General features: G+C 45.9%; 1 protein-coding gene across 1 annotated transcript; it reads left to right on the plus strand.

Moving 5' to 3' along the window:
- Positions 1–3314: 3314 nt before the first annotated feature.
- LOC144136373 (acetylcholinesterase-1-like) lies at positions 3315–11753 on the plus strand. Its single transcript, XM_077668650.1, has 3 exons — positions 3315–5350; positions 6006–6155; positions 9759–11753. Exons 1-3 carry the CDS (start codon positions 3750–3752, stop codon positions 9949–9951), a joined length of 1944 nt encoding a protein of 647 aa, XP_077524776.1. The 5' UTR covers positions 3315–3749; the 3' UTR covers positions 9952–11753.
- Positions 11754–13060: the final 1307 nt, after the last annotated feature.

The following is a 13060-nucleotide window of genomic DNA, read 5'->3' on the forward strand; positions in this document are numbered from 1 at the left end:
ATTTCTCTTGAAAATAATAGGATGCGCTTGGCATGCTTCACTGTTCTTTTCATATTTGCTATAGCTTACCAGTGCTTAGTGCAGCGATAGGCTTATTCCTCAGTCGCGGACTTGGTCAACGGAGTGGCAGATCGGGCTAGTTGGTAGGGACATTACACCACAGCGCTGTGGTGTCGTGTCTTTCTTCGTCCTTGTCTCTGTTCGCACTGTATCGCATAATGAATTGGTCAGCAGAAAGCGAAAAGATTCATTCGCGCCAGGGATGGACTATACAGCACGAAAGTAGTGAAACGAATTTTACAATCCCTCAGACAACAGGACCACACGCTCTCCGCGCAAGGATGACAACGCGCAACCATCTCTTGAGAAATCGATTTTAATTACCTCTTAAGCAGAAGCGAGAGCGTTGTTGCTTCTTTCTTCCTTTAGTTCGTGGCTACCACGGAAATCAGAATGCGTTTAAAGGACTTCCAAGAAGTCAAACTGAAAAGCATGAGAGGAAAATTTTGCGAGTTTCCAAACTGTTGTTAGAACTAATTGAAATGCGCACATATTTCGGAACTCTGATCAGCGAGCACAGGCGCTCAGTCATTGTGATGAAACTGAACACATTGATACTCGAACGCTTTCCTCTTCCTATAAAAGCTCCGTTCCCCCCCCCGGCCTTCCTGGAGAAAACAAAAACAAGCTGTACTGATCTGTATCATAAGTATCCCAAAGCATGAGTGGAGGTCGAATGAAGCTAAAAAAAAAGATGAAGAGAAAGGTGTTGCAATCTTGATGGAGAGAACTGCGTCGAGGGGTTTCCATAGGCGCTTCCGCCACGCGCGGCTGGCAGAACATAGTTTATATAGTTACGGCGACATTTACTGGCATGCAAACGTGTTTAATTTACGATAGCTTTGTGAAGTATCACCCCACATGCATCATTCTTGTGCTCGTTCAAAAATTAACGTTTTATAATTTTGATTTTCATGAAAAGGACTGTAATACCGAAAGCCCAATTTTTCCGCGTATACTTCTTTTTACAATGAGACTGCAGACCTTTGGGCACAATTATTTTCCTTCGACAGTCTGGAAAAGGCTATAGAATCCTTGTTTCTAATACCCGAGGGAGGATAAAGCATCTATGGTCTATTCTAAATTGCGATACACCTTTTATGCAACACATTTCATGCTTGCATCTACCCTCGACGACCACGTAGATTCAAATTTTTTCTCTTGCTTTTGATTGTCATATATATCCAGAGATAAAGGTAATGTTGCACTTGTAAGTAGTATGACACCAATTGTGATGTATGAACCGTTGCAGTTGCGAAGAATTGCTAGTGGCCGTATAGTGTTAGTAAGACGTGCCGGCGCTGAGAATGCGGAGAAAGGCGAAATCATTCAGTCACTTAAGGGCCATGGGAATCAATAACGAATATATGACAGCAAAAGCAGCAAGCACCAAGCAAAGATATCAGCTTACGGAGAACTAATTATCTATTCACACAGGGTTTACGGACGCATGAGGCTAGAAGGGAGGCTGAAAGCCCTTCGAGCGAAAATTCAGTCTTTTGATCGTTCTTAAAAAAAGTTTACAGTTTATCGTTTATAGTTTAGGGGGGTTTAACGTCCCAAAGCGACTCAGGCTATGAGGGACGCCGTAGTGAAGGTCTCCGGAAATTTCGACCACCTGGGGTTCTTTAACGCGCATTGACATTGCACAAAACACGGGCCTCTAGAATTTCGCCTCCATCGAAATTCGACCGCCGCGGCCGGGACCGAGCCCGCGTCTTTCGTGCCAGCAGCCGAGCGCCGTAACCACTCAGCCACCGCGGCGGATCTTAAAAAAAAAAGTATAATTCAGGTAAATACATTGCAGTAACGCGCGATCGCTCCTTGTTTTTTTTTTTTCACGAAATAAACGACCTCAAGCTGTGTTCGGAGGCTGGGAACAAAAATTTATGCAAATAATTTTCAGCTCACGTTCCTGGAGGTTCTCTGGCAGAGATATTCGTCATCAAAACGTACTGCCCTCTCGCCGGCACGAAAACAGGCAAATCAACAACACCTGGCGCGTCACTTTTGCGCTCTCCCGCATTTCATCACGTTTACGCTGTGTACCCTGGTCAATAAGACAAGTCGTCCACGTGCCGCCGCATCAGTAAGTCGCAGTAAACACACAAACAAAAAGACGAGGAAGTTTCGCGGCCAAGCAAGTCGCCGTCGTCGGCGTCGCTCTCGCTTTTCGTGGTACGACCTTGGCGGTGGCGCCCCCTCATTTAGTGCGTCCTGTTGCTTTGTACGTCGACGTTCCTGAAAGCATCTGCCACAAGTGCGAACCACGTGCGCAAAGCATAGATTCGAGGAAAGAGCGATGACATTCTCTAACCGAACAATTTGTTTTTGCAGATTATAAGTCAATAACAAAATGCAGGTACCGCATAGGTGTTGGGTGCTTTTTTGATGAGCCTTTTTGTGCTTCTCTCTTTACTCGTTAAACCTGAAGTACGATCGAGATCAAAAATTTAAGGGGCGTGAGTGTGGAGAAAAAAATTGATTTCAGTGTAGTCTCGCAATCTACTCGCCTGAAATGTGGCGAGGAATGAGGCGGCGCGCATGGCCTATCCGCTGGTAAGAAAACAACGCCACTGGGCGCCGAGGCAGAACAACAATATATATTTTTCCGAGGACTGTCGTCCCGAAATATTTTGATGCAATAGTGCATCAGTTGAAGAAGTTCGCTTTCCACACCTTGCATTTCGCTCCTGTCTTGGCTGCCATTATTTTGCCGGTATTATTTACATTAAAAAGGAATTATTCCCGGATTTCGAATCTGCCTAATTGGACCAAACGATAAAATAGATCTCTATGAAGTATTTAGATAACTCGATTTTAGCCCGCGCAACGCCAACAACCTCGCTATCGACGTTTGCATTGTGAGGTTTTTGTTCAAAGAGGCGTGCCTATTTTAGCACTCCCAAGCGTCAGGAATTCAATTCTTTATCGTTTTCTTGCTGTTCTCAAAGCCATGTGTGAATTAATAGCGGACTCTTATACATTTTAAAAAGCTCGCAAAATGTTGCAAGCGACTACGTTCCCCAGAAATACCATCGAGGCATGGCGCAAACATATCGTATTTTTATATTTATCTAGAATTTTTACAGTGCGCGTGCGCAAAGCTCCTGCCACTTTAATAATGTATAAGCAGAAATAGAAGAAAAATTAGGGGAATTTTTGGCCTGCTTCTTGGAAATTTCGCCACAAAAAACAAGCTCCTAGGGGGGGGGGGGGGGGTTAATTTCGCTCATCATGCTCCATGCGGTGCAAGTGAAAGGGTATGTTGGACGAAGACATCAAGTTTGGACCATTGCCAGGTGAAGCGTCTGCGTAGACGGCAGGAGCTCTATCTTAGCTTGCCTAGAGAGAAATAAATATGTGTCATTCCCCCTAGTAAATTCTTCGCCACCAGGTGTAGGGATCAAGCACGCCTATAAGCGACAAGTACAAGCCTGGGTGATAGAAATTGTGCTCCCTCTCCGAAGGCCAGGAGGATCAACAGACCTGAAACCTGTTCCGTTGGGGAACACGGAGCTAGTCAGAGAAAGAAAAAATAAAGTTAGCAAGGGCCTTTCCCCTCTCGCCGCCCGGCAGCAATCGTCTCGCTTCGAAGCTCGCGAATCATCGTGGGAGGGGGAACGCTATAACTCGTCGCGTGAAGTTGGCGCTCTAGCTCATAGCGATTGTTGCCGCTCTGTCACACCATGGCGCCGCTGCAAACAGCGCTGCTGGCAGTCGTCTTATTATGCGCCTCGTTGTTGTGTTGGGCGAATGCAAACGAAGTGGCCGACGACGCTGCAGCTTCTCCCGTCGTTCGGATAACCGACGGGCTTGTCGCCGGCCGACGCGAAATCCTCAGGGGTCATGGAGTGGACAGCTTTCTCGGAATACCGTACGCTATGCCCCCCGTAGGGGACCTCCGCTTCGAAAAGCCTCAGTCCCCGAAGCCATGGAATGGAACGTACGACGCCACGAAGAAGCCCAGCCCGTGCATGCAGCTCGACTTTCCCTTCGTGCTCGATACGAAGATCGACAACTCGTTCGCGTCGGAGGACTGCCTCTACATCAACGTCTGGAGGCCCGCGTCGGCATGCGGCGCCTCCGAGCGGTGCAGGCCTGATCTTCCGGTCTTTGTTTTCATTCACGGCGGCGGGTTTCAGTGGGGCGACTCGATGCTTTTCGTCCACGACTTGTCCAACTTCGTATCGCTCTCCAACGTGATCGCAGTTGGCTTCAATTATCGAGTGAGCATCTTCGGTTTTCTAACAGCCGGCACAAAGGAGTTCCCGGGTAACTGGGGCCTCTGGGACCAACACTTGGCCTTGCAGTGGGTGCAGAAAAACATCGGTGCTTTCGGAGGGAATCCGGCCGACGTTACGCTCGGTGGTCAAAGCGCCGGCGCTATATCCGTCGCTCTGCACTCAATATCTCCTCAAGGTAATGGCCTCTTCAAGAGGATCTTTCTTCAGAGCGGGTCTACAATGTCTATGATTGTCGGGGAGCCGTACAAAGGCTCAGGAAAGTTCATGGCAGTGGCGGGAGGCGCTGGTTGCTACGACGGTACGAGGAGCCTTGATGAGCAGCTCAAAGAGTCTATAGCTTGTCTGAAGAAGGCTGACGCTCGTGAAATATACGACAGACTTGCGAAAGAGCGCGTTCAGGATCAAATCTTTCCACCCGTGAACGGTGATGACTATCTCCCGATAGACCCGTTGCTAGCGAATGCGGCCGATAAAATATCTGCGAAGGAAGTGTTCCTGGGAACAGTTGCAAATGAGGGCTCCGTGTTCGCCTACAACGTCGCCAAACTTACGGATCAGGTCGGCGCCGCGTTTTCTCTGGACGGGGACTACAGACTCATTGTGACGTTGACCGTCAGTACGCTGTTCAACTTGCCAGTCTCAGCTGCGAGAGTGATTGTCAAGCACTATTTCGGAGACTACTCTATCCACCACACCAGGGAAGAAGTGCTTTCACTTTTCAGCGACATAATTGGCGATGGTGGGTTCTACTGCCCAGTTGTCTTCTTCGCCGACAAGGCATCGGCTGAGGGAATTAAGACGTACAGGTACCTCTATGCGCACAAGTCGTCGTTCAACGTGTGGCCTGAATGGGTAGGCGTCTTCCACGGCGAAGACCTGTTCTTCGCCACGGGTGCGCTGCCGTTCCTCAAGGAAGAAAAGAAGCACTGGCCACAGCTTTGGCACACCCTTAAAAATGAGCTGAATATGACGCACTACACGAGCGAGGAAGAAGACTTCATGAAAGAGCTAGTGGTTACCATATCGAATTACGTAAAAACAGGGTAAGTACATTGTTCCTTGTAAAAGCAGTTTCTTTGTCACAGCTCTACACATGTACCGTCTCCGCCATGCCTTACCCATATGTGCCCTGCTTTAATTAAGAGTGTGTTCGCTCGTTAGACTCAACGAATGCAAAAATTTGCCTTAAGTTCTTTTATGGAAGTTTGTCACTATTCTTGCTAAAAAATATAAACTAAAATCATAACCGTCAGCGGCTTCTGCATTTGTAAGGAAATCTCTCAGGCATTCATCTGTAGCGCGACGAGGTCTTCACATGGGTCTCCGTTTTACAAAGATGACTTTACAAAGTTTACAAAGATGACTTTACAAAGATGAATATACCATCGGCACCAATAGCAACGCACACGGGGCTAAAACTCATGCACGCTCATAAGACACTGTGTAACCTGCACGGTAGTAAAACGGTGTCATCTACGCAAATATTTCCTCATATTTAAGATCGTTCGAAAGAAATGTAACCTTACTCTTTTGTCTGTAAAGTCTAGTGCTGAAACTTTGCTAAATACCTCTTGAATAAGAGTAGGCACTCAACCATGCCTTCGAACGTGGTCTAGACCATAGCTACTGTTAACAAAGTGATATAAGCGTTTAAGGCAAAATGGGATGATTTTCAATGTGCTATCGATTTGTTCGCAGGAAACCAACCGTGCCGGTATCGGGTGCCGACTGGCCTCTGTACTCTAAGGAGAAGCAGCAGTATATCTACCTCCGACCTCACAACTACACTGCGGGCACTGAAATGCGAAATAACTTTTGCGACCTGTGGAGGCCCTTCCTCCTGAAACGGTGAGTGATATCAACGGATAAAATGCGTTGTGCGGATACACTTTCAGTGCCCCGTGTGCGGTTTCACCGGGTCTGCTTTTTCCCTTCTGCTTCCTCCGTGTCTGCATATTTTATACCGCTAGCTGTCATAATTTAATTCCCCAACATTCGCGGAGCCATCTCCTGTCCGTGTAGTGTCCGCTACGTTTGTAGTTTTTGGTTGGAGCGCGCTCGGTTCCGGGCACGTGGCCACGCCATGCACAAAGCCCGTGTCTCAAGCCGCATTCTAATTTCGTCGTCATCAGAAGAGGGGGGGGGGGGGGGGGGCATTGCTCGCAACAAGAAGCCGCCAAACACCATGAAACATCCCTGAAGAAAATATCATGAAATGAATGGATGGCGTGGCAGCCTGCGATCGTGTGCAGCAGCAACCGCACTAGTCAAGATAAAGCCTCCACCGGCGTCGTGGCACTTAACTAAGCCGTGTTTCGAGAAGGCCATGGGTGCAGTCGTGGTGGGACGTAGTACCCTGAACGATGCAGGTACTCTGTAGACGTAAGACGGGCCGAACAGAGGACGAATGCTCTTCGCACGCCGCTCGCAAACGCGCTGAAGATCCACAAGCCCGTGGCCTCTCATATATATATATATATATATATATATATATATATATATATATATATATATATATATATATATATATATATATATATATATATATATATATATATATATATATATATATATATATATATATATATGCAGTGTGTTCTACTAACAACCGATTTTATTTGACCGCGGGGCAAAGACCTTTCTTAACGATCTCTAATAGTCTTTGTGATGCGTCAGCAGCAGCCATTTTCATCAAATATTCTGCATTATTCCTTCTATCTGACTATCTGTTACCGTTAACAACGTCTCCCATACGATAATTATCAATAGGTTCCTTTTGTGGCTACTGATGATTAGTTCAACGCATTGTACACCTTACAGGTGCCTATTACTTGTTCTTCAAGTCAACTAGCGTATCATGCGCCCGCATTCTTTTATCCTGGATGCATTCGTTTTGTCTCTCACCGTTGGACATATAATTGCCCTTCTGTAGTCTTCGCTGAGTAGTCTTTTCTCTCATTCACAGCACTTTTTGCCCCAGGTTCACGATTATATGTGAGTGCCGGCCAAATACATTGTTTTTTTTTTCCCGCAACCATTCAACCCTTCAGTTCATCAGCAGGACAGTCTTGGAGTCGGATCGTAGGTTGCTGTTAGCAGTTTGCATGTGTATGCCGTAATATGCGACAATCCCACCAGTGGTCGATGGCAATGCTATGATCTCTCCAGGCGTCGAAATGAAAGTTAAGCCTCTTACCATAAGATTTAAAAATCTTCGACATCCTTTGAACGTGTGTGATGTCTCAGAAAGGGAGAGTACCCAAGTCGCCACTAGATAAGGAGGACGAATAGGTTGGAAGCAGTCATCTCTTCGTTTGATATTTAGTTCATGCACCGCTAACGGAATGGCCTCCTCGAAGCCCTATGCAGGCCGCTTTCTCCTATCACGCGTCTCATCAACGAAAAAACCCGTGACGATGTTTTCGTGGAAAGCAGCTTTGCAAGACGTGAATAACATTCGATCATAGTTTCATGGCAGTAGGTAGGACACCCTCATAGGGGCAATGTGATAATTATCGACGCTACCTACATCCAGCGCCGACAACTTGGCACAGTGACCAATGGACTTTCCCCTATAAATACTCAAACCGCCAGCAAGAATTACCCAACCTCGAAAAAAGGCGCCACCACTTATATTTTCTCTCGTTACTCCGTTGGTGTTGCGATAAACGCTTTTGCGTTCGCTCATCATGCATGAGCATGGAAGAGAAAAACAACGTTATGAAATCGCCCAAGATAAGAGCCAGGTGCACTGACTCCCAGATGCTGAACAGCAAAAAAATTCAGTGCAAGGCAAACACAAGCCGCATTAAGAGCTGAATGTTCATTTCTACACTGCGCATGAAAGGTTACTATGTGCTTAGCAATAACGTAAAAATGCAGGAGTGTCGGGGACAAATCATACACGAACGCGATGATTCGAACACGAAAGAAAAAAAAAGGTTACTGAATGAGTAAATAAAAACGGGGATCGTTTTACGTTTTGAGCACCGACCGATCATTGTACTTTAAAACTGAGCTTTAGCACAAAAGAAATTTCATCTCTCCTAGCTGGAATCTTCTTCATCTTTTGTTTCTGTTTGAACTGTCCTGCTCGCCTTTCATTTCTAGCTGTAAAATCATAAAAACTCGAAGAGTCTGATATAGTCGTATACGCCTGAGCTGGCACATAATCTGCAGAACCAAGAACTAAGAAGAAAAACACATTTAAAAATACGATAACAATTACGCTAATAGCGTTTTCACAACAAAATTGTCCTTTTTATACTTACATATCTCGACACATTTAGTATGTGTCGCGTCGGCGTGACCAAGTTTTATGCTTCATACCGGACACCGGTGGCGTGCAGTACGTTGGAAGCTACGAGCTGAATATTGGATGGCTGCCGCATGAGGAAAATTCTCTCTGTTTATGTGAATGGCGACAGCCATGCGACCAAGTTCCGAGGCTCATTACCATGCGCTGGTGGTGAAGCATATGAAATAGTAAAGAAAGATTGAGGCAGAGGTTGAAGCACATTTCCTTTAGATCAGTAAAGTAATAACAAATACAACAGCAGTCCTCCAAACTCAGCAGCTGTTGTGCCGATTACTGTACCCTACATCACTAAAATCTACAGTAGCTCACTAGTAGTATGTGGTCTTTACGTAAATGGTTTTGCTTGTGAGTGATAACTGTCACATAGTGAACAAAACTACACTGGGAGCCGCACTATTTTTTCCACCTATGTAGATCATTTGCACGAGTGCATTGCCTCTTCTTTCGTACCAGTTTCCTCAACATTCGTTCTTGGATTACCGACCCTAAAGGTGGATGTTGGCGAAGAGAGTAGGGTAGCCTTGATACTGCGGACCTGTACTGATCATCATCCATTCTTTTCCTTGTGGGCGTTCACGCTTTCCAAGATGCTCCGCACTATATTTCCAGCGCGGCCTGGCTCTTTAGAAGGTCCATTCCAAACCCGCTCCATAGTTTTCAGTACGGACCACCTAAGCAGGCATTTACTTTTCCCAGCCATTGTCTTAAGTTCTGCGTTCCACGTTCTTACCGAACAGGATGACTGAGTGAACGAGGCATGAATTTAAAGCTTTGTTGTGACTTGAACGGAAGCTTCACATCACTGATGACTGAAGTAACAGTTCTAGGACAATGATATAACCTAGCGTACGATCCCATATGCTTATGCGCTCGCGCATATGTAAACCTCCAGCGGAATTTTAGTACGTGTTTTGCTGTTTAACCGCGAAGGTGCGAGCTACGCTTGCATAAGGCTGGCACGGTTGCTTATCATTCTTGGTCCCTTGCTCTGCTGATTCATAATTGCTCCGCAACTCAATGTCCGCTGTATAGGTAGTAGGAAAACCAGAAGAAATGCTCGGGAAACAAAAAAGATATAATCCACTCCTCACGGTGCCTCTCACTCATTTTCTTCTTATTCTTTACTCTTACAGCACTCCCGCCACGACGGTGTCAGGCAACAAGGAACAAACGACACCGTCCCGGAAAAAAGCGCCCACTGCGGATATACCGCCGTCCAGTGGAAACGAAGTCGGCAGCAATTACATCTCACAAGCGTCTTCCAGCGGCTGCTCCTCTTGGTTAGGAATTGTTCTCGCCGCTTTTGCGCTCTCAGCTGTACGTTAGGAAGCGTCGCTCCTTTAATGCAACTTCTGAAGGAAGCCTGTGCCTACGCTCACACCGCCTAATTTCACAACCGAAAGGCTTAAGCGATGTCTCACATCTAACATGCCCCCACGTCGGTCACATATCAGCGACACATCGCCGGGTCGATTGTGGGACCTGCAGGTGCTTCGATGATGAAACACTTTCGTTTTCCTGGCGCTGAATGCACCAGTGATCCAGGGCTGAGATTTCTGTAGATCTTTTAATATCATCAGAAGGCTAATGAAACCCTGTGTAGCGTTCGTGTGGGGTGCCAACTAGAGGGCGTCTCTTCTTACTGAACGCGGTTGTGATATCTGGTGCTATGTCTCTATGTCCCTGGTTGATCTAACATGAGGAGGAAAGGAAATCAGTCTGTACACGAAACAGTCAATTTCTCCAAGAAACAGCCTTACTGCCGAATTAACTGGCCAAGTCGCTTTAATTCCTTCTGTGTTTTAAGTGTTTTAACAGACCGAACGGCTACCGCGGAAAATATTTCCGTTCATAACGTAAATTGTGAAGCGTTACTGGGCGTTTTATCACCAGTACTGTTGATTGTCGAAGTCAGGAAATCAACGTGTAAAGTACAAGCCTGCCGTCATAAAACCATAAGCTTTATGCCGACCAATATATGCGGCCTGCTTGCGGTTATTCACATTTATAAAGAGTGCCAATTAGTGTATATCTCATTAGAAGTTTAGCATAGTTAATATGCGGTAAACCGGAGCGCTTTAGATGCCTATGTCAGGTGTCCAGCGCGCGGAAGTGCAGGAAGTGCTGCATGTCTCCGCGTATGAGGCGATATATCTGTAAGAAGCCTTGGACATGTCTTTGAAGTGTTGTTTACAATTCTAGTCTTTTTTTGGCGTTGTCCAATACAGTACCCAACTTTCAAAGGCGTGACATTTTTCCTTTCACTATTCCTTCCACCCAGAAAATAACAGATACTTAAAGACCACAGGATAAACCTAAGTGTTTGTATCAATAAAACACCGCGTTATAATGAAAAAGAGAATACTTCCCCCGGAACCATATAGGGAGATACTATTCACTAGCATCTACCTGAGCATAGCCACGCAATTACAAAGGAAAACTTTTCCCAAGTGGAAGCTAATTAGTAATTTCTCCCAAACTAAAATTCAGTCCACCTGAGTGGTTCCTCCAAAATACATTGAGGTACCTTTCGAGAACAGAGGTTTTATAAACTAGAGAATATTAACAAACGAAGTTCAGGTATTGCTACCAGCGGTCATTTTTACATGGTATTCTGCAATGATGTTAAAACTGATCCTAAGTGGAGTTGTGAGCTTAGGCTGCACTCCCGTTCACATCCAAACAGTGATCACGGCCTCCTATACGGTCGTGAGATAACGAATTTGGTCCGAGTGGTGGGAAGAGAAAAATATTGTTTTAAATCCAGTTTTATTAAAAATAAATGCATATTGGGTACAGAACAAACATCCACATACCCACAAAGTGCCGAACAAGCGATTTTTACTGAGGACATGACTTTCATGCAGTTATGATCAATGTCCTTTTAACATGTTCAGAAACTTGGTTCAGATCTTTTGGCCTTCGGCTCTTGAGCCCAAGGTCCCGGAGCTGAATCCTGCCGGCGGTGGATGCACTTCGATGAAGGCGAAATGCCTATGCCTAACGCCGCCTACCGCATACAGTTCGTAAAAAATCCCCGCTTCTTCTGACGGCGAAAAGTTCTAAGGAGTTTCTTGTGGGAAAGCTGAAGGCTGCGAAGCATCGCAGGCCACATTTGATGAACACAGCAGTGGGAGAAATTCCTTACAAAGAAGTTGTTTATTGAATAAACGATGGGAACTATATTCATAGCCAGGTGAACCGGGTGAGATATAGTAAGCCCTGTAGCGAATGGTCTGGACCATTTTGTTCGGGCGCTGGTTCTAGAAGCGCTCCGGGCGGGAATGAATTTCATTGGAAACAAACCTGGAGCTGAGATAGAATATTTTTATTTCCTGTGCGATTAAAGCTGAACTCGGGACTTTCGCGATGACATGAAATGCTGTAGGTTTGGTTTGCATAATTTCACAGCACGAACTGTTTCTGCGACCTTCCCCGTTGCCAACATGTCTACCTGCTCAAAATGACGTGACCACCCCTGTAAGTTCCTTTCGAAGCTTTTCGTCTTTTTTAATAGGAGGTAAACGCGAGAGGTTTCGGCTTTGGCCCACTGCGCCGGCCAAGCCGACGATGCAAACACATTTTAAAATGTTGTCCATACAACTACTGCTGCAAAAATCTACCTTAGTATAACTGCTACAAGTCAATAACGCCATTCTTTTAAGTGAACCACCACGGATGCTGTGACACCTTATATGTAGCATAGTCTAGCAATCTTCTCTAAATCAGTAGCCATGGCACCAAGCAGTTTACGACCGTGTCAAACTGGAGCACGAAATTGCAACCTAGTGTACAATTTGCACAGGTGATCATGGACAAAAGATAAAATTCCGCCAGTAACCTGCGGATGTATACAATATAGAAAACTATATAAATAGACAAACATATGTCACAATTTCCAACCCCGCATAATCCATATAACTATTTAGATGAAACAGCACGAATTCACCAGCTGCATTTTTATGGAGGCAAAACGCCAAGGCGCCCGTGTGCTGTGCGATGTTAGTGCACGTTAAAGATCCCCAGGTGGCCGAAATTATTCCGGAGCCCTCCACTACAGCACCTCTTTCTTCCTTTCTTCTTTCACTCCCTCCTTTATCCCTTGCCTTACGGCGTGGTTCAGGTGTCCAACGATATATTAGACAAATACTGCGTCATTTCCTTTCCCCAAAAACCAAATTATTATTATTATTAGCACTGGAGCTAGCTCCAGGTAAGTGCCACTCGGAGAGGTACACGTCGGCACTCGTACCCATCAGTACATCTCAGCCTTCTTCCGCCACCGCACAGCTGAAATCACTTTTGGCTCACTCTCCTCCCCTGTTTTCACCCTCGGTAGCCGAGGTACCCCTCAGGAATCGGTACTCTCCCTGCTTCTATTTAATATAACTCTCATCCCTATGGCAAAGGCTCCTGCAGCCATTCCTGCCCTCTC

The sequence above is a fragment of the Amblyomma americanum genome, chromosome 6, assembly GCF_052857255.1.
Source record: "Amblyomma americanum isolate KBUSLIRL-KWMA chromosome 6, ASM5285725v1, whole genome shotgun sequence".
Classification (NCBI taxonomy): domain Eukaryota; kingdom Metazoa; phylum Arthropoda; class Arachnida; order Ixodida; family Ixodidae; genus Amblyomma; species Amblyomma americanum.